General features: G+C 48.6%; 2 protein-coding genes across 3 annotated transcripts; both read right to left on the reverse strand.

Annotated features, from left to right (window-relative positions):
• Window positions 1-3,365: 3,365 nt before the first annotated feature.
• On the reverse strand, window positions 3,366-8,655 carry LOC122106257 (cytochrome c oxidase assembly protein COX14). 2 transcript variants are annotated; one of them, XM_042677556.1, is made up of 2 exons: window positions 8,562-8,655; window positions 3,366-3,788 (listed from the first exon to the last, which is right to left on the reverse strand). In XM_042677556.1, the coding sequence occupies exon 2, from the start codon at window positions 3,778-3,780 to the stop codon at window positions 3,607-3,609; it is 174 nt and encodes a 57-aa protein (XP_042533490.1). In that variant the 5' UTR covers window positions 3,781-3,788; window positions 8,562-8,655; the 3' UTR covers window positions 3,366-3,606. The 2 variants fall into 2 exon arrangements, with proteins under 2 accessions (XP_042533490.1, XP_042533489.1); XM_042677555.1 differs by lacking the exon at window positions 8,562-8,655 and adding an exon at window positions 8,390-8,545.
• A 1,383-nt stretch (window positions 8,656-10,038) lies between these two features.
• Gpd1 (glycerol-3-phosphate dehydrogenase 1) lies at window positions 10,039-20,392 on the reverse strand. The gene is made up of 8 exons (XM_042677554.1): window positions 20,285-20,392; window positions 19,584-19,761; window positions 17,951-18,091; window positions 17,139-17,277; window positions 16,656-16,768; window positions 14,439-14,672; window positions 13,230-13,336; window positions 10,039-11,818 (listed from the first exon to the last, which is right to left on the reverse strand). The coding sequence occupies exons 1-8, from the start codon at window positions 20,323-20,325 to the stop codon at window positions 11,722-11,724; spliced, it is 1,050 nt and encodes a 349-aa protein (XP_042533488.1). The 5' UTR covers window positions 20,326-20,392; the 3' UTR covers window positions 10,039-11,721.
• Window positions 20,393-23,285: the final 2,893 nt, after the last annotated feature.

Below are 23,285 nucleotides of genomic sequence, written 5' to 3' on the forward strand. Positions count from 1 at the left end.
CAGGCTGGACAAGGAAGCATTTGATAGATTTTAAGAGAAGGAATCAGACAATAAACCCTCAAATTCTAAAGTAGGGTGGGAAGTCAAGCACTGGTGGCTCATGCCTGCAATCCTAGCCACTCAGGAGACTGAGATGGGAGGTCATGGTTCAAGCTAGCCCAGGCAGAAGTCCCCATGAACCTCCAATTAATCACTCAAAAACCAGAAGTGGCGCTATAGCTCTAGTGGTAGAGAGATAGCCTTGAGAGCACCAAGAGGCTCAGGGACAGTGCCCAGGCCGAGTATAAGCCCCACAACCAACAGAATAAAGTAGAAATGAAAATGTAGGTTCATCAAAAAGGACTTATTACATTGGAGCAGAGAATACTACTTGAATGTGGCAGTGCAGAACTAGGAAAATAATTACACTTACTGTTTAACAAGTAAGAGTGGATATAGCAGAGTCCTCTGTGTCAACACACCAACAGGAGGCAATAAGGGGTTCAAAACACAGCAAAACTGGGATTTGTTTTGTTTGCAGCACTGGGGATTGAACGCAAGCAAGGCTAAGCAAGAGCTCTACCATTTTAATTACATGTGTACCCCAACCTGCAGAAGATATGGTATATAAACACCATGGGAAATAACAGATTTATTGCAGTGCTTAAACAGATTTATTACAAGCAAAGAGTTTGAGGCAATAATAGTCTTACCAACAAAGAAAAGCCCAAACCCAGCTTTTTTCCACCCCTTTGGAAGAAGGGTGTCTTGTTATGTAGCTAAGGCTGGCCTTAGCTACAATTTTCCTGCCTCAACCTCCCAAGGGCCAGAATCATAAGTATACACAACTATTCCCAGTTTGGTGGGGTTTTTTTTTTGTCGGTCATGGGGCTTGAATCTGGGCCCAGGTGCTGTCCTTCAGCTCTTCGGCTCAAGGCTACTGCTCTACTACTTGAACCACAGTGCCACTTCCAGTTTTCTGGTGGTTTATTGGAGATAAGAGTCTCATGAACTTTCCTGCCCTGGCTGGCTTTGAACCATGACCCTCAAATCTCAGCCTCCTGAGTAGCTAGGATTACAGGTGTAAGCCACCGGCACCCAGCTTTTTTTTTTTTTTTTAATTTTATGGTTTAGGGTTTGAACTCAGGGCTATGAGCTTGCTTAGCTTTCTTGCTTCTTCAGATAGCATTTTATAATTTTAGTGGCCCCTCTAGCCAGGCTTTTTGCTGATTATTTTGAAGATGGAGTTTTGGACTTTTTTTTGGTCCGTCGTGGGGCCCAAACTCTGGGCCTGGGCACTCTACCACTTGAGCCACAGCACCACTTCTCGGTTTTTCTGCTTATGTGGTACTGAGGAATCAAACCCAGGGCCTCATTCATGCAAGGCAAGCCTCTACCACTGAGCCACCTTTCCAGTCCCTGGACTTTTCTTATTGGGCTGGCTTCAAATCTCAATCCTCTGGCTCTCAGCTTCCTGAGTAGCTAGGATTACAGGCATAAACCACTAGCACTCAGCCTAGCTATTTCTTTTATTGGCAGTTCTAGGTATCAACTACAGAGCCTTGCATATACTAGCATTCTACCACTAAGCTATACACCCTGCCCCAAACCTGTTTTTCTCAATAATAATGAGTTTATGACGATAGAAAAGTCAGACCAAGCCAGAAGTGGTGCTGTGGCTCAAGTGGTAGAGCACTGGCCTTGAGCTGAAGAGTTGAGGGACAGAGCCCCAGGCCCAGAGTTCAGGCCCCACGACCGGACCCCCCACCCCCCCAAAAAAAAAGTTAAAAAAAAAAAAGAGACCAGTACATGATAGCATGGGAGAAAAAAAGATGTCCTCCGGGGCTGCCATTTTAGACAATCAACAAAAGTGATAACTCTAAATGAGTGGTTCCCAAGTAGTTGGGAAACTGAGGCAGGACTGCACGTTTGAGGCCAGCCTGAGCAATTTAGTGAGAATTTGTCTGAAAGTAAAATTTATTTTTTTGTTGGTCGTGGGCCTGAACTCTAGGCCTGGGCACTGTCCCTCAGCTCTTCAGCTCAAGGCTGCTCTACCACTTGAGCCACAGCACCACTTCCAGCTTTTTTTGCTTATGTTGTGCTGAGGAATCAAACCCAGGGCTCATGCATGTAAGGCAAGCACTATACCACTGATCCACATTCCCAGTCCCTGAAAGTAAAAATTTAAAAGGAGGCTGGGGATGTAACTTAGTGGTAGAGTTATTGCCTAAATATGTAAGACCCTGAGTTCAATTCCCCATATTTCTACCTCCCAAAAAAGCTCTAAAAGCTGGGTACTGGTGGTTCATGACTGTAATCCTAGCTACTCAGAAGGTGGAGATCTGAGGATCACAGTTCAAAGTCAGCTCAGGCAAGAAAGTCTGTAAAACTTAATCATAGAAAAGGCTGGAAGTGGCACTGTGGTTCAAAGTGGTAGAGCAATAGCCTTGAACAAAGAGCCCAGGGCTCAGGCCCAGAGTTCGAGCCCCAGGACTGGGAAAAAAAAAAACAAAAAAACTCTAAAATGGAATGGTGGTAAGAATTTCTCTTCATTGTGCACTGGATATACTGCTTTCAAGTCTTCACATATCTCTAAAACCTGCAGGCAAATTCCTTGTGCAATTGCATAGTCAAAATCTACTCCAGGGCTGATTCCACACATACTGGACTTAAGAAACTGAACTGCTTTAGTATGCACACTGCCCAACAGCTCTTCTTTTGGGAACTAGTCCTTTTTCACTTCATGTATTAGGGCTGTCAAACAAGGGCTTCCCTTGCCTCACACAGAGGTACAAGTATAGCCACTCTGGCTAGCGTTCCTCATTTCCTAAACACAGTAGTTGGTCTAAGAATGGACAATGCCCAAAGAGCTTTATACAGGAGATTTGCATAAATGGTAATACAGGGATTAGGAGTGTAGTATAGTGGTAGAATACATGCTTAGTATTGCATGAGACTCTTTAAAAAAGAAGCCAGGCACTGGTGGCCTGTAATTCTAGCTATTCGAAAGGCTGAAATCTGAGAATATAAGCCAGCCTGGGCAGAAAAGTCCAGACTCTATCTCAAATTAACCCCCAAAAAGCTGGAAGTGAAGTTGTGGCTCAAGTGATAAGAGTTGCTAGCCTTGGGCAAAAAAGCTAAGGGACAATGCCTAGGCCCTGAGTTCAAGCCCCAGGACTGGCACAAAAGTAAATTAATCAATTAATTAATTAAAAAATAGATAAGTTTTTTCACCAAGATCATGAGGCTTGATACCACCACTACTGTTAAAACTATAATCCCCCCAACTCAAGGGGCTAAAAGCTCTAGATACAGTAATCTAAGTATACAACTAGAACACTAGAAGACTATGGTCCCTATAATTTAGCTAAACACAAACACCAAAACACAGACATGGAAAAATATTTAATGTCTATAAGGTATACCTCACCCTCACATTCCTATTTATTCAACAGACTCCACAAACAGGCACCAACTAGAAGTATCAGACAAACCATAGGTTCTTTCTTCAGGCAGGATTTGAAAATCATCAGGGTCATAAATCCTCTTAACCTGGCAAGGACTGTAGGGGAAAGTCTTCCCATAGCATGCCTTAGGCCTCACTGCTCAAGAGAAAATGACCAAATTCTACAGGGTTCCCGAGGTCTTCTGTTCTTCTGCAGCCTGGCGCTGGGTGCTGCGCCGCTGGAAATAGTGGTAGGCTCGGACACTGCAGAGGTAGCCCCCATACACAGTGAGCAGCAGCATGGAGGTGGAGAAGGTCTTGTAGCCAATATCAGCTAGCTGCTTGACAGATGGCATGTTGTCCCCTACAAAGACAGATTGTATTTAAACCACAGCATAAGGCCTCACCTCCCTTATCTGTCTCCCTACTTTAGGGCCATTCCATAACTTCTGCTTCCCCATGTTGGCAAGGTCTGATTACTGGATAACATGATTTAGGATGATCTCAAAGGGCAAATGAAGTCTGCATGTGAGATATAGACAGGATGACAGAACCAGAGGCATCTGAATGCCACTACAGCTAACACTTGGTCTTCTGCATTTGTGGGAAGAGTGAATGGCCCACCAACAACTTTTCCTTCCTAATTGGCACATCATTTTGATACATACACCAGTTTTTCTGGCTAGTAGAGAACCTAATGGATGTAGCCAGGTTTAAACACAGGCAGTGAATTATTTTCCTAGAAACAGACAATTTAATTCACAGTGGTTAGGTTCCCAAGTTAGGCTTTTTGTTTCTCATTTAAAAAAAAAAGTTGACAGGTGCCAGTGGCTCATGCCTGTAATCCTAGCTACTCAGGAGGCTGAGATCTGAGGATCACAGTTGGAAGCCAGCCTGGGTAAGAAAGCCTGTGAGACTCTTACCTCTACTAAACTACCAAAAAAAATCAGTAATGGAGCTGTGGCTTAGCCTTGAACAAAAGAAGCTCAAGGACAGTGTCTAGGTCATGAGTCCAAGCCCCAGCTCTGGCACCAGCATCCCTGCCCCCCTCAAAAATAAAAGTTGTATAAGAGGAGTTTTATTGTGACATTTACATACATATATACAATGTACCTCATTCAAACTCATCCTCTCCTCCTCTTTCTTAAGCCTCCTCCCACTCCTTAAAGCAAGTTCAATGTTGTTTTATTATTCTTTCTTTTCTTTTGTGCTAGTACCAGGGCTTGAACTCAGGGACTAGAACTCTTGCTCAGCTTTTTTGTTCATAGCTGGCACTGTACCCCTTGAGCCATACCTCCATTCTAGCATCTTGCTGATTTATTAGAGACAGAATCTCTTGGACATTTTTCTGCCTAGGCTGACTTCAAATATCATTCCTCAAATCTCAGTCCAGGTTGCTAGGATTGTCCCATTTTTCTAGTTTCATACATGCATATAAAGTACTTCAACCATACTCACCCTCATTCACTTTCGCTATTGGCCTTCTGTGTGTGTGTGTGTGTGTGTATAAACGTGTGTGCTCACGTGCACACACACATGCACTTATCACACACTGGTCCTAGGGTTTGAACTTTCCTTCCTGGGCTGGCTTTGAACCCACATTCCTCAGATCTCAGCCTCCTGAGTAGCTGGGATTTTAAGCATGAGCCATAAGCGCCAGGTTTTTTATTTATTTATTTTTATTATTATTATTTTTTTGCCAATTGTGGGGCCTGAACTCTGGGCCTGGGCACTGTCCCTCAATTCTTCAGTTCAAGGCTAGTTAGTGCTCTACCACTTGAGCCACAGTACCACTTCTGCTTATGTGGTACTGAGGAATTGAACGCAGGGCCTCATGCATGCAAGGCAAGCACTCTACCACTGAGCCACCTTCCCAGCCCTTATTTTACTTTTTTAAACAAGGGCCTCACTAGGTAACCCAGACTTCCCAAGTGCTAGGATTACAGATTGCATCACCACTTCTGACTCCTAAGTTAGTCTCAACGAAAGGGTTTTTTTTTTTGGTTGTTGTTTTTTGGTCGGTTGTGGGGCTTGAACTCTGGGCCTGGGTGCTGTCCCTCAGCTCTTCAGCTCAAGCCTAGCACTCTACCACTTAAGACACTTCTGGTTTTTCTGGTGGTTTATTGGTGATAAGAGTCTCACGGACTTTCTTACCCAGGCTGGCTTTGAACCGTGATCCTCAGACCTCAGCCTCCTTAGTACTTAGTTACAGGCATGAGCCACAAGTGCCCGGCTCAAGGCAAGTTTAAGCCATCATATTTCCATAAATTATTTTCTTTGCTTTTTTGAGACAGAGGCTTGCTAAGAAAGCCAGGCCAGCCTGGAATTTGCTCTGTAATCTAAGGTAGTCTCAAACACCTTTCTTTTTTTTTTTTTGGTGGTTGTGAGGCTTGAACTCAGGGCCTGGCCACTGTCCCTGAGCTCTTATGCTCAAGGCTACCACTTTGAGCCACAGTGCCACTTTTGAGTGGTTAATTGGAAATAAGAGTCTCACTGGGACTTTTCTACCAGGGGTGGCTTCAAACCTTTATCTCAGATCTCAGCCTCTCGAATAGCTAGGATTACAGGCGTGAGCCATCAGTGCTGGGCTTCAAACTTCTTCTCTTTCTGCCCCAGCCTCCCAAATGCTAGGATTATTTCTAATTTAACTGTTTTCTACTATTCTGAACTAGGAAGCTAAAGAAAGTTTCACATGGAAAAATCTTACAAGACCAAAATGTTTTTCAATTTGAGACTATGAATGTATTCTTATATTGCTTTCTGTTGAAGGAACTGAAATTAATTTCTTTAAAAAATATTAGCCATTGACTGGGAATGTGGATCAGTGGTAGAGTGCTTGCCTAGTATGCATGAAGCCCTGGGTTCAATTCTTCAGTACCACATAATGAAAAAAGAGCCGAACGTGCATTGTGGTTCAAGTGGTAGAGTGCTAGCCTTAAGCAAAAGAAGCTCAGGGACAGTGCCTAGGCCCTGAGTTCAAGCCCCAGCACTGAGAGAAAAAAAAAAAAAATAGCTGTACTGGGGCCTCACATGGCTAGGCAAACAATCTACCAATAAACCACAACTCCAGCTCTTTTTACCACTGGTTATGTGACACAAGGCCTTGCTTACTTGCCAAGTATGTTCCTATATGGCAGTTTGCCTGTTTTAGGCTTCCCATCATGGCTGGGATGAAGGTGAGCACCCTAACACTCAACTTCTTTCCACTGTGATGGAGTCTTACAAACCTTTCTGTCTTGGCTGACTAGAACCACCATCCTTCCGATCTTAACTTCCCACACGCTGGGATGACAGACTCCTGTTACCACGCCCAGATACTGGCTGGGAAAGGATCTGTGTGCATCCAGCCTCAACCCATGATCCTATCTCAGCTTCCCAAGGAGCTAGGATTACAGACTTGAAATACCAGCACAGCACTAAAAATTGGTTTCTTTAAATCAGAAAATTTGGGCTAGATATGGTGGTGCTAGAAGAGTGACACAAGGTCTAGTAGTATGTAGAAACTCATTCTGGGATTACAAATGTGTGCCACCACACTGGCTGAGAATGCCAGTTTTGTTCCACTTATTGATAAGGAAGATTTGAATATGTCTTAAAGGGGAAGAAGGTGGTGGCTAAATTAAGGATAAAAGGAGGCAAAATGAATAGAAAAAAATGAAATTTGAAATCTAGGTAGGATTAATCTTGGAAATGAAATAAACTTTTGAAAAGTATAGTTTAGATGTACGAGGGGGATTGTGACATTTCCATACATGTATGCAATGTATCTCAATCAAACTCATCCTCTCAATCTCTTTACAACACTACTCTCTTCTTCACATAATTTCAACAGATTAATTCTCTAATTGGATATGAAAAAGTTTGAGCCAGGCGCCAATGGCTCACACCTGTAATCCTAGCTACTTAGGAGGCTGTGAACTGCGGATCACGGTTGGAAGATTACCAGAGGGCTGTGGCTCAAAGTGGTAGAGGGCTAGCCTTGAGCAAAAAGAGATCAGGGACCGGCGAGAGGAAGAGAGAGGGAGAAAGAGAGGGAGAGGAAGGGGGGGGGGAGACAAGAGAAAAAAAGAGAGGGAAGGAGGAAGGGAGAGGGAGAGAGGAAGAGAGAGAACGCCTTTTTGATTAGCAGAATGTTCCCATTTGTTCCTGCGCAAGTGGGGATTAGGCTGCAAGTTTCAGAAAAATATAAGGAAAACCATGGTGGGGTGGGGGGAGCCACGGGGGTGGAGGAGGCCGATGGCAGAGTTAGAGGCTTGACTCAGGTGGCAGAGCTCTTGCCAATGAGCTTATAGCGTCAGATGCCAAATTCGAATTCTGATCACACACACACACACAAGGCCACGGTGATATAATTTGCAAGTCTGTGGGAGGAACTCAGGCACAAGTTCCTCCTCTCCAATGGCTCATTTCAACCTTAGAGATTCACTCATTGATCCATCGGTCACATCGCACACTATCCTATGAAAGCCTCAGGTGAAAAACAAACAAACCTCTTCTGCCTAAAAGAGGTCGAGGTACGAGCTACAATGATCGCGGTGAGCTACGTCGCTGCAAGGTAGAAGCCCGCGCGCGAGCAGCGGAGGCTCTGCGGGGGTTCAGAGACCGGCTGCGTGCTCCGAAAGACCCGCAGAGAGGAGTGGGCGGGGCTGCTTTTCGGAAAGGGCGGGACGGGATTCACACCCGAGGGAGGGGGCAGCGAGGTCACCAAGCGCAGCGAGTTGTAACGGGAGGAAGGGCCGTGTGGGGACCAGCCTCGAGCCGGGCAGGGGCCTGGGCGTGCCAGCAAAGCGGACCCCATCACTGCCCGGAGGTCGGGCTGAAGTGGAGCAGCGGGCGCCGGAGCGCGCGACCTCAAGGACAGCAAGGCCACGGACGAGGTGGGTGGGGCGGCGCACACGGGCCGACGTCGGGCGGCACGCGCCCCGCGGCCCAGCGGCCCCTGCTCCGCCGAAGCCAACAGCGTACCTGGATGCTGCAGCTCCCTGGCGTGTACCGGAGGCCTGCAGAGGCTGCTCCCGGCTGCTAGCGTTCCTACAACTTCCTAGTGCAGCTGAGGCCACCCACGACACCGAGACCGGAACAACCAGTCCGCCTCAGCTACGAGAGCAGAGAGCCGCCCACTTTTCCGCCCACCCACCTGGAGCGACCTCTAAGATTCGTGCTTGCAGAGAACGAGCGAGCGAACCTGCGCGTGCCTGCACCGAAACCCAGCCTAGCTCCGCCCACTAGAGGCGGGAAATCGCGTAGGCGACTACCCGGGTTGGTGGCTGGCTTTGAACTTCCGGCTTCCGGGTTTGTTATACATGCTATACTTTCTCGGAAGTACTTTCCTCTCCCGTTGGATTCTGGGGGTTGTAGTCCTGCTTCATCGAGTGAGCGTCTTTGGTAACCCCAATTTTGAGCACTGGAACTTCTTTAAAAAATTATTATCCTCGCCGGGCGCCGGTGGCTCACGCCTGTAATCCTAGCTACTCAGGAGCCTGAGATCTGAGGATCATGGTTCAAAGCCAGCCCGGGCAGGAAAGTCTGTGAGACTCGTCTCCAATAAGCCACCCGGAAACCGGAAGTGGAGCTGTGGCTCAAGTGATAGAGCACCCGCCTTGAGCTGAAGAGCTGAGGGACAGCGCCCAGGCCCAGAGTTCAAGCCCCATGACCGACAAAAAAAAAATTATCCTCAAGTGGTTGTATAAAGGAGATCTTAATTCAACAAATCATTTTATAAATGCAATCCATTTTGATCGCTGTCACCCCTTCCAGGTTCGGAACCGGAACTTTTAAGAGCTCGGCCAGAGTTAACCAATCCACAGCCTGTGTGGCGGTGACGTCTTTAGTAGCGAGGTAGATTCTCCTAGCCTTCCGGCAGTGGATCCCGAACCCCTTATAGCCCGAATCCACCCTGCGAGGCCATGTCCACGGAGTGCACCCGAGGGATTACTAAGGTTTCTGACTTATTCGTGACTTCCAGTTTGCAGGTGGCAGGATAAAGCCTCCAAGTGCTGAAGATTGGGTGACAGCCTGCGGGAAGGAAGGCGTAGGTGGCACTGGTGGGAGTTGTTAAGAAACAACCTTGAGGTTGTTAGCCTTGAGGCTATCAGAATAAAGAGCAGAAGATGACCTCAGCAGTCCAGATCAACTTTAATGGAAGCGGGACGCCGTGGTGACCTCAGGAGACAGGAGACTCGGGGCGAAGTGGGGACAGTGGTGAAGGGACTTAAGTAGGGTTCTCGGTGAAGGTGGCTGGAAGGTACAAAAGTGTCAGGTGGGGCTTTGCAAGTTTGTGGTTTTGGCCTGAAGTAATTTACGCATGCCTGGTTCCCGGAGCCTGTTGTGCAAGCCCAGTGAGGAGGTCCAGGTTCAGTCAGGGGTAGCCTGCTTTGGGAAATTGAGGTTGTGATCTGAGGGGAGGATGGGAGTGAATTTTCATGTTTTGGGGATTGCATATTCCCATCAGGGGTAGCAGGAGAGAGGACTGAGTGGGTCCCGCTGCTGGAAACCTTGGCTGTGATTATCCGGGAGGAACTGATCCGTTGATCTTAGGTTAAGAGTGAAAACATACACACTGTGGTGATACATGACAGTGCAGACATGCACTGAACTCCCCCCAAATCTTTCAATATCTGCAAAGAAGCACTTTATTGGGTGATAACTGGCCCTACACAAGGCCTCAGATTCATAGTTAGCTGTGGATGGAGCAGAAGTGGACAAAGGTATTAGAAGCTTGTCTCTGCATACACCATCCATCCCATCGTCCTGGAGAGCTGTCCAAACAGAAGCCACTGATGTGACAGTGCCCCTCCCTCTTTGCCTTATCAGGCAGTGAACTCTCAAGGGCTAGCAGCTACGAGAAGCCTGACACTCTGGCTTGTTAGAGGAGTTGAGGGAGGGTTAACATAATGCTGTCCAGAGCCATGGTGTGCCAGATGCTGCCACATAGGAAAAGGAGACTCCTGCTGGATGCAGGAGCCTCTCAGCCCTCAGGGACTATTTATAGCTAGGAGCCCAGGCTGCTGACCTGTGACATTCCCCTGCCACCACCCAATCCTGGAGCAGAGCCCATGCAAAGCACACTCCTCTCCCTCCTCTTCTTCCCTCATCCTAGAGACAGGGAAGCTTCTATTTTCTTCCTCTTTGAGTTTCCAGCTCCTGAAGGGCTGATATGGTCAGCCTCTCATGTGGAGGTGCCTGTTCCATGAAGGAGAGCTAGCCTTGGAATACCAGGACCTACCAACATGGGATCCTGCTCAGCCTTTGGGCCACTCTCTAGCCCCAGCCATGCTGATGTCAGATGCTGGTTTGCTCTTTTAGCTGTTCAGGAGCAGCTGAGAAAGATGTGCTAGGGCTGGGAGGAGGAGGGGATAGAGTTAGGGGATATCCTCGGGAGAGATTAAACAGCAGGAGGGGCCCAGCCGCACCTCCCCCAACTAGGGAGGCAGGGCAAATGCAAAGGTCAAAAGGGAACCCAGTGATCTGAGCCTGCTATGAAAAGGTAGAGCTCTGTCAGCAGTTCCTGTCCCCATAGAGGATGCTGGGGGAGGAAAAGCTTGGAAAGGTCACAAAGGGTGGGGAGGAGCTGGCAAAGGTCTAGAAGGCAGGAAGTCCCTAGGGAGAATGGTAAGCCCTAAGGCCAGAGATGCCAGTACGAAGCAACACTTGTTCCAGGGCAGCCTGGCAGGGAGGAGGAAAGAGGGTGACCAGAGGTTTCTGAGGACGTAATTGTTGCTAGGAGAAGCCAGAAGAGAGTTGTTTGAGATCTTTGTATTTTGTTAACAAACACTCAGATCATTGATGCTGTGTGGGGCCTGGCACAGGTCAACCAAGGGGTCTCTGAGGCCATTTTCTGCTGAAAATGACCAAAGCTTTTCCTGGCAGCTTGTGCTTTACCCTTCCTGTAGTTAAGGTACTTCTGTAGCCACTTAGTTGGGCTTGAGGACAGATACGTGGTTTCTGTAAGGCAGCCATGAGCCAACCTGGCTCTGGTACCCTCCCTTCCTCCGACCCACCCACCCCTAGATCAGCAGGCAGCAATGAGGCTTAATTCTAGGCTTCACAGAGGACAGTAAGAGAGGTTCACATCTGGTAAGAGACAGGGAAGCTCCATTTCTAAAGAAGCTACAGGCTTCCCCACAGTTAATTGCCCCAGGTGTGCAGCGGAGTCTCCCAGCCACGTGCCCGGCAGTATCCTTCAACAAAAAGACTGCTCATGAGGGAGTCCTGGAGATAGTCCTGGTGACCAGGTCACAAACTTCCTGCTCATCTCTGCTGGACAGAGGCGCTGCCTCCCTGGATCCTGGCTCCACTCACATGTGTTCTGGATGATTCTGCAGGCAGCGAATGAATTCACCCACTGGCTGGCCCTCATAGCACACCTTGTACACAGCCGTGAACAGAGGGAACCTAGAGTGGGAAGGGAAGGGAAGCTTAGCTTCCAACCAATACTTTTAGCCCCATTTACCACCTCGCTCTCCACTCCCCTTTCTTCCCACCTTGGAGCTCAGGCAGACTCTGGCTTTCAATTTCTACCTGCTGGGAATCTGAATTTGCCTAGCCTTGGATTTTAGGGTCAGGTTAAGTGCCCCTACTGCTCCCTTACATACTAAATTTGGGGGCATGATTGCCTAGCTCCAAGAGGTTTTTGTTTATATTTTTCCAATTGAACAATTTATTGATCTCTAAGCCTCAGTGTCATTGGCTGTTAAAATGGGTTCAATATAGCCAGGCCCAGCTCATACCTGTAATTCTAGCTACTCAGGAGGCTGAGATCTGAGAATCCTGGTTCAAAGCTAGCCTGAGCAGGAAAGTCCGTGAGACTTCTATCTCCAATTACACACACACTCAAGGCAGCCAGAAGTAGAGCTCTGACTTAAATGGTAGAGTGCCAGCCTTGAGCAAAAGATGCTCAGGCACAGTGCCCAGGGCCTGAATTCAAGCCACAGGACCAGCACCAAAACAAAACAAAACAAAAAAAGATCCAATATGACAAAGTAGTAAAGATATGATTGTATAAGATACAATGATTATGCATTATGTAAAGCTGTCAATGAATAAGAGTTTCTTTCTTGACATCTTTGCCTAGCTGCTCCTATACCCAGAGTCATGAGCTGTTCTTCTGAACCTGTTCCATATTTTCTACTAAGAGCACTGGTCTGTTACCCCATTGTCAGTGCTCCCTGGAAAGGAGTGCCTTGAAGTAGAGCCCATCTTCCTCAACATCCAGGTTAGGATTGGGGACAGAAGGAATCAGGCTTGGTCTTAGAAGGATGAACAAAAAGGCAGGATAAGCCCGGCGCTGGTGGCTCACGCCTATAATGCTAGCTAGTCTGGAGGCTGAGATCTGAGGATCGCAGTTCAAAACCAGCCCACGCAGGACTTGCAGGAAAAGTCCGGGAGACTCTTATCTCCAATAAACCACTCAGAAAATTGGAAGTGGCACAGTGGCTCAAGTGGTAGAGCGCTAGCCTTGAACTGAAGAGCTGAGGGACAGCCCAGGCCCAGAGTTCAAACACCATGACCAACAACAACAACAACAAAAAGACAGGATAATCAATGGGATAATCCTGGTCCAGAGCTCTAACTTCCAGAGCAGGGGACAAAGAGAAGGACAGGAAGGGGAAGTTACAAAGAAGGTGTAAAAGACACTAGACTAAAATGAGCTGCGGGACAATGCGCTGGCTGGGGACAGTGGGCACTCCAGACTCTCCATGCTGTAAGCAAAAGATCAAACACAGTTCCTTCTGCCTATCTTGCAACTTTACAGGACTCAGGAAAATGGTGAGTGGGATAGCGCTGGGCGGTTGCGCAGACTCACTTGTCTACCAGGCCCTTGTGCTGGAGGATACTGTGCAGCTCCCGGGCTGTCTGGGGCCCCTGCAGCTTCTGCCCATTCAGCATCTCTTTCTCCAGTTGCTCAATGGACTGTGAAGGAAACAGAACATGTGGGTCGAAATGAGTGGCAGGGGGCCCATCTGAACTGGGAAGTTGGAGCTCAGGAGACAGAAAGGGATGGAAATATTGGTAACAATGACCTCCAGTGCTAAGAATTGACTCCTACATGTTAGGCAAGTGCTCTACTACTGAACTACACGGTTAGTCCCTATTTATAACAAATTTTTTGTTTGCTTATGGTGTTGTTTGCTTGCTTTGTGCTGGTACCAGGGGTTGACTTGAACTCAGCCCCAGTAGGAGATAAGAGTCACACAATTTCCTGCCCAGGCTGGCTTCACTCTGCAATGCTTAGATCTCAACCTCCTGAGTAGCTAGGATTACAGGCATGAGCAGATTGTTTTGTTTTTGAGACAGAGTTTGGCTGTCTATTTTAGGTTAAACTCAACCTTGCAGTCCTCCTGCCTTAGCCTTCCAAGTGCTGGGATTGCAGGCTGGTTCACAACTATCTTAATGTGTGCTCTCTACAGCCATCTCCTGTTGTAGACATGGCCTTATACTATCCCATGGCTGTGGGCCTTAGCCATAGCTGTGGGTGACTCACTAAGCATGCTAAGTTCATGCTACCTTGCCTGTAAAAGCACCTCACAGTGGAGCTACTCAAGATCTTCAAGGACAAATGTGTTGCTGGTGGCTCCTACCTGTAATCCTAGCTAGGAATGAGATCTGAGGATTGAGGTTCAAAGCCAACCTGGGGAGAAAAGTTCATGAGACTCTTATCTCCAATAAATCACCCAAAAGCCAAAAGTAGAGCTGGGGCTCACATGGTAGAGTAACAGCCTTGAGCAAAAAAGCTACAGGATAGCATTCGGGCCCTGAGTTCAAGCCCTGGTACTGACCTAAAAAGAAACAAAAAGGGTAAGGATACACAACCCTGCCAAGAGGAAACAAAAAGGGTTAAGCAACATTCAGTGCTGGCATGAACAAAGAAGCTGCCACAGAGAAGGACGGAGCCCCTCCCCTGGGCAAAATAAATATTTACTTTCCAAGAACAGAAAAAAAAAACAAACTCTTACTAAGCACTTGTACCTGGATATCCGCAGGGCCTACTTTTGGTTCTCCCTACAGGACTCACCTTTCCAGTCCGAACAAAGGCCTCTGCCACCTTGCGGTTCCGCCCTCCATAGCAGGTAGTAATGAGGTCTGCAACACCACAGCTCTCCAGAAAGGTGGCAGAGGACACAGGACCACTGCAGAAGAGCTTAGAGAAGGCGATCATCTCCATGAGGCCCAACCTGATCACCGCTGCCTTGGTGTTGTCACCAAAACCCAGCCCATCGCAGAAACCAGCTCCTACAGCCACTATATTCTGTGTAAGAGTAGAGACATGGGTGAGGGCGTTCCTCCTCCAGGGACCCCACTAAGAGGCCTCAGCACCTGCCTCATGCTCCTCACAGCAACCATGACACACCCATTAAGTGATATGGCATACGGACTCCTAAATTATATCCACCACCTAGTTTTCCTATTTTGTGCATACTCTTTTTTTGTGTGTGTGTGAAAATACTGTACAGAGGGGTTACAATTACAGGGGCAAGATAATGAGTACATTTCTTATCAAGCATTGTAGCCTCCTCCTTTGTTTCCCACCCCAACCTCCCCCCCACCCCCCCCCAACCCTCCTCCCCCACACCAAAGTTGTATAGTTCCTTTTTGACATAAATACTTGTAGGTCTCATTGTTGCAATGGGTCCACCTGTATCTCTATTTAAACGATTTGTTTTTTCCCTTCCCCTCCACAAATTATAGAGTGAAAGCAGGGGTTATACCACAGGGGAGGGACATACAAAGCAACAGAGAAATCATCTTATAAATGTGTTAGAAACAATCGCATGAAAGAAAAAAACATTTGAATACATATCTTAGGGTTCATTTCCCTAACATCAACTTATCTGACCTTTTCTGTTTCACTCAGACATATACTAGTTATTGCAAATAAGGAAAATCATGGGACCTATGTTTCTTTGGGCCTGGCTTTTACTTCACAATAATTTTTTCCAAGTCTTTCCATTTCCTAACAAATGGGGCAATGTCATTCTTTCTGATGGAGGCATAGAATTCCATTGCGTATATACACCATATTTTCTTGATCCATTCATCTACAGAGGGGCATCTGGGTTGATTCCATATCTTAGCTAATGCATACTCTTCTTTAAGCTTCACCCTATATTCAATCATTGAGGACATTTTTTTCTTCTCTATGCCAGTCCTGGGGCTTGAACTCAAGGCCTGTGCACTGTCTTTTTTTTTTTTTTTGGTTGGTTGTGGGGCTTGAACTCTGGGCTTGGGCGCTGTCCATGCACTCTTCAGCTCAAGGCGAGCACTCTACTGCTTGAGCCACAGCGCCACTTCCAGTTTTCTAGTGGTTTATTGGAGATTATAGAGTCTCATGGACTTTCCTGCCCATGCTGGCTTTGAACCACGATCTTCAGATCTCAGCTTCCTGAGTAGCTAGGATTACAGTCATGAGCCACCCCACTGGCGCCCGGCTTCCTGAGCTTTTTTTTTGGGGGGGGGGGTCCAGTCATGGTGCCTGAACTCTGGGCCTGGGCGCTGTCCCTCAGCTCTTCAGCTCAAGGCTAGCACTCTACCACTTGAGCCACAGCACCACTTCCAGCTTTTTTCTTTATGCTTATGTGGTGTTGAGGAATGGAACCCAGGGCCTCAGGCATGCAAGGCAAGCGCTCTACCACTGAGCCACCTTCACAGCCCTCCCTGAGCTTTTTTGCTCAAGGCTAATATTCTACCATTTGAGACACAGCCCCACCCACTTTCGGCTTTTGGTGGTTAACCGGAGTCTCACAGGCTTTCCTGCCCAGGCTGGCTTGGAACCACAGTCCTCAGATCTCAGCCTCTTGAGTAGCTAGGATTACAGATGTGAGCTACCAGTACCCAGCTTCTTGGGGACATTTTCTGAGAGCCACTCTTCTGAACAGATGGTCTCCCCATCCATGATAAGCCCATGTCTTCATGTCTACAGCTTTCCAGCCATTGATCTTTCTGGAAGTTGTCATGATGTCTCATCTCTCGTTAGCCTGAGCATCTCTCTTGACCAGTACTCAGCTCAGAGCCAGAGCTAGGATGTCCTACAAGGGGCCCTAGCAGTAGAGGAAGCAGGGTCTACCACCTGATAGTAAGCAGTCAGCAGGCTTAAGTGGCCTGGCCTGGCCTCTGCAGTTCTTTCTCTGGGTGGGAGACTTGGTAAGGAAAGGGAACCATTGCTGAAGAGTGAGCCAGGCCCTCCTTTGAGACCTTCTGTACACCCTTATTTGTCTCTGTGCCGCCCTCTCACCTTTAAGGCCCCACAGATCTCCACTGTGTCCACCTCTTGCACCACTGTGATACGAAAATTGGGTGTCTGCATCAGCTCTTTCAAAAGCTGTCCTTGGGCTGGGTCCTTGCAGCCTAAAGTGGGGAAGAGGAGAAGCTTTGAGGGTGGACTCCCTCTCACTTTTCTTTTTCTTTTGAGACAGGGCCTTACTATGTTGCTCAGGTTTGTCCAGAATTTGTGAGCTTGAGCTATCCTCATCTCTCAGCCTGTAGGGTAGCTGGGACTACAGGAGCCATGCCCTACACCCTGTGAGGGAGGATTTGACAGTTCTCACATTCAACCTAAATAGAGTGTTCAGCCTCTTCCCTGGGGGTGTCCCAACCCTCCCTTGCTTCTGACACTTCCTTTCCCTGCCTTGTGGAAGGAGATGGCTGAATGGAACAGGGGGAGAGCTTGGGGGAGGGGAGGCAACAGCTGCATGGTGCATGGGGAGGGGGCTCTCACCAATGGTGGTCTCACAGAACTTCTCATCAGCCACCTCGCTGGCAATGTTGGCCCCCATCAGCACACTCATGGGGATACCAAGGCGCTCCCCAATCACTTCAGAGATGAGCTTCAGCCCATTGGGGCCCTCGTCTACCCCCTGGGTACAGGATGGAGCTCAGGCCAGCTGCTCTTTATGCCCAGCTGAGGGCTTCCCACCCAGAAATCCTACCCCTTTCTTATCCACTGCTCAGTATTGTCCCTCCCCAGAGATCCTGCCCTATTCCAACCCATCCTTAGCTTGCTGTGAGGACGGCAGACAATACTGACAAACCAGTTCATCATCAGTAATTTCTCCTTCCATGCACTCGCAACCAACCTACCTCTCCAAAGCAGCATATTCCCTCATGACCTTCGACGGCCCTCTGACATCCTAATCAACTCCCCTTGCAAACTTCCAAGCCAAACCAATTCTCATGCCTTCTAAAATCTCCTAAGACATCTGCCTCTAAAGCAGGCTCATACATCCTCCCCTCAGCTCCCCCTACCCTGTGCCCCTGGCATCACATGACTGATTGCTTTTCTTTGTGGTGCTAGGGATCAAACCCAGGGTCTGATGCATGCTAGGCTAGCACTTTACCACTGAGCCATATCCCCAGCCTCTGATAGCTTTCTCCATCCTTTCCAAAGTCAATCCCTCTCTTTTCTCTAGAATGTTCTGCCTATCACTCCCATTTTCTGCCCTGCTTGCCAAACCATCCTGACTACCCCTCCCCCCCTCCCCAGTGGTTAGCTGTATCCCACCCCCATGCACATGAAGCTGTTCCTGGCACCTTAATTAGAGAGATGCCAATGGTGTTGGCCTTTAGGTGGCCCTTGAGCTGGTCACAGATCTTGCCGATGAACTGATGGGGCACCACAAAGATCAGGATGTCAGCATCAGCTGCAGCCTGGACCACATCTGGTACAGCCACCTGTAGGGTGATAGATGTTCATTGGCCTGGCTGACCTCTCATAGTTCCTAAGGAACCCCATTTGGGAGATTGAGGAGCCAAAGAATGAGGCTTGGTGATTTGCCAGTCAGCCTGGGAGATAGAACTTGGAGGAACAAGACATCTTAGCTGGGCGCTGGTGGCTTATGCCTGTAATCCTAGCTACTCAGGAGGCTGAGATCTGAGGATTACAGTTCAAAGCCAGCCCGGGCAGGAAAGTCTGTGAGACTCTTGTCTCCACTTAACCAGAAAACCAGAAGTGGCGCTGTGGCTCAAGTGGTAGAGCGTTAGCCTTGAGCTGAAGAGCTGAGGGACAGTGCCCAGGCCCAAGAGTTCAATCCCAAGGACCAGGAAAAAAAAAAAAGACGTCTTACTCCCTGCTCCCAGTCATCATGCCCCACCCCCTCCCCCCGCACCGACCCCTGCCCCAGCTGTCCTGGATCTTTGACTCCTGGAATCTTCCTCTCTGTACTCTGTTGGCTGTGGGACAGCTTGGGAAGCCAAAGGTGGCCTGGGCTTGACAGGAGAAAGAGGCCAAAGAAGATTTCATCACCCTGGGTCAGACTTAAGGGTGCTACCTGGGAAGGGAGAGCCCCAGTTTTTCTCTTATCTATCCTGCTCTCTATTTCCAGGTGGAGAGAGAGCCACATGGATTTGACCAAAGACCAAAAGTCCAAGGAACAGCCTCCAAATCTGCTAATAACCCAGTGAATGAATAACAAGATTAGAGCCTGGAGCGGGTACTACCAGACCCCAAGTCTGGGAGCTTGCAGACCAGACTTGGGTTGTCATGGAGACAAACATAGGCCTCCCTCCTCCCTTCTCCACCTGGGAACCAGCAGGGGAGGTACATTTAGGTCTTCCTTAGTCCCAGAAAGGGAGGTTGTGGGGGGGGGGGGTGCTCTGTGCCAAGAGCAGTCCTCTCAAGATAATTCCCCACTGGCACCTGGAGTGGTCCTTTGACTGCAGGCGACATCTCTAAGTGAGATCTGAGCCCTGAGTCTCCTGTCCTCCCCTCCCTTGCTTTCCTCTGACCTTTTTTTTTTGGTCAGTCATGGGGCTTGAACTCTGGGCCTGGACACTGTCCCTCAGCTCTTCAGCTCAAGGCTAGTGCTCTCCCTCTGAAGCCACAGTGCCACTTCCAGTTTTCTAGTGGTTAATTGGAGATAAGTCTCTTGGACTTTTCTGTCCGGGCTGGCTTTGAACTGCGATCCTCAGATCTCAGCCTCCTGAATAGCTACGATTACAGGTGTGAGCCTGTATTATTATTAATTTACTTTATTGTTATTATAGAGGTGATATCCAGAGGAATTACATGAGTCAGGTAATGAGTACATTTCCTTTTGTACAGTGTCTTCTGTTCCCTCATTCTCACCCAGTCCCTCTCTCCTGTCTCTAGCCACCTACAAGCTGTCTAGCTGACTTTCAACAGTGTCCAGCCTCTCACCCTTTCTTGCAGGGAGTTGGGGCTTACCACATTGGGGGGCAGCTTGTGTCCTGGTAGGTATTTAACGTTCTCATGCTGTGTATTGATGATCTCGGTCAGTTTTCTGCCCCCTATGTCTTCCTCAAACACCCACATGGTCACCCGTGGGTCGAAGCGTGCCTGCTGGGCTGCATTGCCACCCACGATCTTGGCAATAGCTGAACCCCTGTAAAGGGGAGCACAAGAAAGTGGAGGGGTGGGGTGTGAGGGAGAGCATGGTGGCACGCAGGGGTTGAGCAGTGCTCTGTTGTAAGACACAGCCCAGCAGATTATTTTACTCCCCATCTTGCTTGTCACCCCTACTCCTATAACAAGCACGTCCCGCCTCCCCCTCCCACCCCCAGGGATCTGGCAGTAGAAACTCAGTCTACCTCACATTTTGCTGCTGGAGAAGAGGGCCAGCTTTCAGATGGCACTCCCAAACGCAAGTGCTCTGTTTGCTTTCCTGTGGCAAACAGGTGCAGCTGCCCAGGCAAGCAGCCACCAGCCAGGAAGATCTGGGCACCAACTGTCCTGTGCCCGCGGCATAGGTACTAAAGACAGCAGTAAGGGCCCAGCAGGAACCTAAGGACATTTCACACCCACTCGGCCTCCTGTTTACTCCGTTTCTGTCCCTCCAGAGCCCCCCCCCCCCCCGCACTTGGGGGAAGCTGCCCTTACCCCCCATGGACCTTGCCAGAGCTCCTTACCAGTTACCGGAGCCGACAATGCAGACTTTCTTGCCGGCCATAGTGCTGCTTCTCTCTGCTCAAGCGCTGGTGCCGGCTCTGAGCATTTAACTCCGACACACGTGGGTACTGCCAAGCCCCGCCTCCAGGGGTGGCCTGGAGGCTGGTGCCCAGTGAGTCCAGCAGAGCCAGAGAAAGGGGAGAAAAGTGGAGTAGGTGGGGGACAGGAATGGGTCAAAGGCCGGGTCAGCTTTTCTCCCTTGGGTTTGTAGCTGACCGTGCTGGCTAGCTTGTTTGCTTGGCCTTAGCCCAGTTTTCCACCTTGCAATGGTTTCATTTTGGGGTCTGCCAAGAAATAGACCAGGTAAGGAACAAGTGACAGGTCCTTTCCCCACTTATATGTATGCAGAACTGGAATAAATTGTCTTTACCCTAGAAGCAAGTCATGTTTTTTTTGTTTTTGGTCTGGTCATTGGCCTGAACTCTGGGCCCGGGCACTGTCCCTCAGCTCTTCAGCTCAAGGCTAGCGCTCTACCACTTGAGCCACAGCGCCACTTCCGGCTTTTTTTTTCTGCTTATGTGGTGCTGAGGAATCGAACCCAGGGCCTCATGCATGCAAGGCAAGCGCTCTACCGAGTCACCTTCCCAGTTCTCATGTTTTCTTTTTTTTTTTGGGTCCGGTCGTGGGGCCTGAACTCTGGGCCTGGGCGCTGCCCCTCAGCTCTTCAGCTCAAGGCGAGCACTCTACCACTTGAGCCACAGCGCCACTTCCAGTTTTTTTCTTTTTGCTTACGTGGTGCTGAGGAATCGAACCCAGGGCCTCAGGCATGCAAGGCAAGCGCTCTACCACTGAGCCACCTTCCCAGCCCCTCATGTTTTCTTTTCAATGGTAGAAATTCTCCATCCCTCACCCTTGGCACACACCCTTCCAAGACCCCCAATATTGCCATAGTTTGGTCTTCCAGCAGCTCCATGCAAGCTCTGCCACAGGCTATAGATGAGGGAAGTCTGTGGATATGGCTGCTTAAGGATAAGACCACACATGAAGTAAAAGGCTGCTTGAGCGGTCAGCCCAGGTCAGGATTGAGACCCTTGGAAGCACAAGGTTATCTTGGTCACCCATAATGGCCAGCTCAAGGACTCATCAATGGCCCTCTTCACTTCGGACAGTCCTCACCTGGATGTCTTGTAGAGAGGGAAGATGGAAAGGTCATATGTAGACAACTTTTGACACCACATGACCCACAGTTCTGCTAGGCCTGGTAGACAGAAGAGGTAAAGTAGCCAGTGCATAAACACTGCTCTTGAGAGGCACAGAGCTTCAATTTCTCACTTACAGAGGGAGAGATGTAGGACCTGAAATAGTAATTTCCAAAAGTCCGGAGTTGTGTCTCAGATACCATAATTGAGAGGAAGCAGGTGTATGACTTTGTAGGAAGGAGAGATTTCAGGCTGTCCATACCCCACAGCCAACTGTTTGACTGAGAGAAGAGGAGCTCTGGTTTCCAGGCTGCTCTGCAGTGAAGCAGAGACATATCACTCTCCAGCTAGCCTGCACCCTGGCCTAGAAGGCAGACAACACTGTGTATTCACGTGCTGACCTCCTGGCTTGACGCACTGCTGAGAGTGTTGCCATATCCTCTAGGGCTGCAAGTAGCCTGAAACTGTAATCAGTACTGGGCTAGAGGTGAGGCTGCATGCAACCAGAGGGTAAGAATAAGTGGGCAGGAGGTTACGACTGGAGGGATGGTTTGTCTAAGTTCCAGGGAAAGAACAGGAGAAGCCCACCATACTTTTCCATGGTGAGGGAAACAAAACTAGGAAATCAGCAGTTGGTTTTATTGCTTAAAAACTAAGCCTACTCCACAGCTAGCTGCCCCCCGACTGCTCACTCTCTTATTACACTGGCACCAAGATGAAGACACCAGTGCTAGGCTGCCAGCTGGGAACTGATTATGGGGGGATGGAAAAGAAAGGATGTTCCTGTCCCTGGCACGTATGACAGGAATCCCAAAGAATGGACATTTCTTCATGAAGTGATCCCTTGTTTTTGACTAACTGCTCCTTTTTTTTTTTTTGGTCAGTTGTGGGACTTGAACTCTGGGCCTGGGCGCTTGTCCCTGAGCTCTTCAGCTCAAGGACAGCACTCTACCACTTGAGCCACAGTACCACTTCTGGTTTTCTGAGTGGTTTATTGGAGATAAGAGTCTCACGTCTTTCCTGCCCGGCTGGCTTTGAACCTTGATCCTCAGATCTCAGCCTCCTGAGTAGCTAGGATTACAGGCGTGAGCCACCTACGCCTGGCCTTCTTTTTGTTCCTCCAATCCTGTTAGGTAGTATGGAGCTGAAGACTACACATTATATAAAAAGCAGGGTGTTTCTCTTCTTGGTACCACTTGAGCCCTTTACCCAAAAGCAAGCTGCAGACTGCCTGAAAAAATTATTCATCAGTATAATACATGTAACTAACCCAGGTGAAAAACAGATGACAGTTTGGTGTCCTTGAAATGAATATTTTCCCTAACGTATCACGTATACAGTGCTTTCCCTAACTCAAGCTTGAGAAACACCCAAATTCTGGGCAGGCAGGAGTGGCAGGCAATGCTGGAGAGCTCCATCCATGCAGGAAAAGGGTTAACTTTTAACAAGGACTTTGGAATGTGGTTGTACCTCATTCTGCTCTATACCCTCACTGGAGGACACAAAGTAGTGAGCCACCAGGTGGCAACAGGCAGAAATGCAGCAGAATTTCATGCTTTTGGTAATAACCACTCTTCCAGACTTCCAATCTGCCAAAGGGAGTCTTTTTGTTGTTATCAAGGTTTGAACTCAGGGCCTTGCACTTGCTCTGCTGGGGCTTTATTATTTGATCCATGTCTCCCAGTTTTATCCTGGTTATTCTGGAGATGGAGTCTCAAGGACTTTTCTGCCTTAGTTGGCACTGAATTTCAATCCTCTAGATCTCAGCCTGAGTAGCTAGGTTATAGGTGTGAGCACTCGGTACCCAGAAGGGTCTCTATGA

The sequence above is a fragment of the Dipodomys spectabilis genome, unplaced genomic scaffold (assembly GCF_019054845.1).
Source record: "Dipodomys spectabilis isolate Male_0828 unplaced genomic scaffold, ASM1905484v1 ptg000039l, whole genome shotgun sequence".
Classification (NCBI taxonomy): domain Eukaryota; kingdom Metazoa; phylum Chordata; class Mammalia; order Rodentia; family Heteromyidae; genus Dipodomys; species Dipodomys spectabilis.

Coding starts and splice junctions, on each gene's coding strand:
- LOC122106257 (XM_042677556.1), bottom strand. CDS start 3,780: ATGCCATCTGTCAAGCAGCTAGCTGATATTGGCTACAAGACCTTCTCC.
- Gpd1 (XM_042677554.1), bottom strand. CDS start 20,325: ATGGCCGGCAAGAAAGTCTGCATTGTCGGCTCCGGTAACTG. Junction 17,278..17,950: donor TTGGCATCTCTCTAATTAAG/GTGCCAGGAACA, acceptor TCCTGTACCCAG/GGGGTAGACGAGGGCCCCAA. Junction 13,337..14,438: donor CCTTTGTTCGGACTGGAAAG/GTGAGTCCTGTA, acceptor TTTCCTTCACAG/TCCATTGAGCAACTGGAGAA.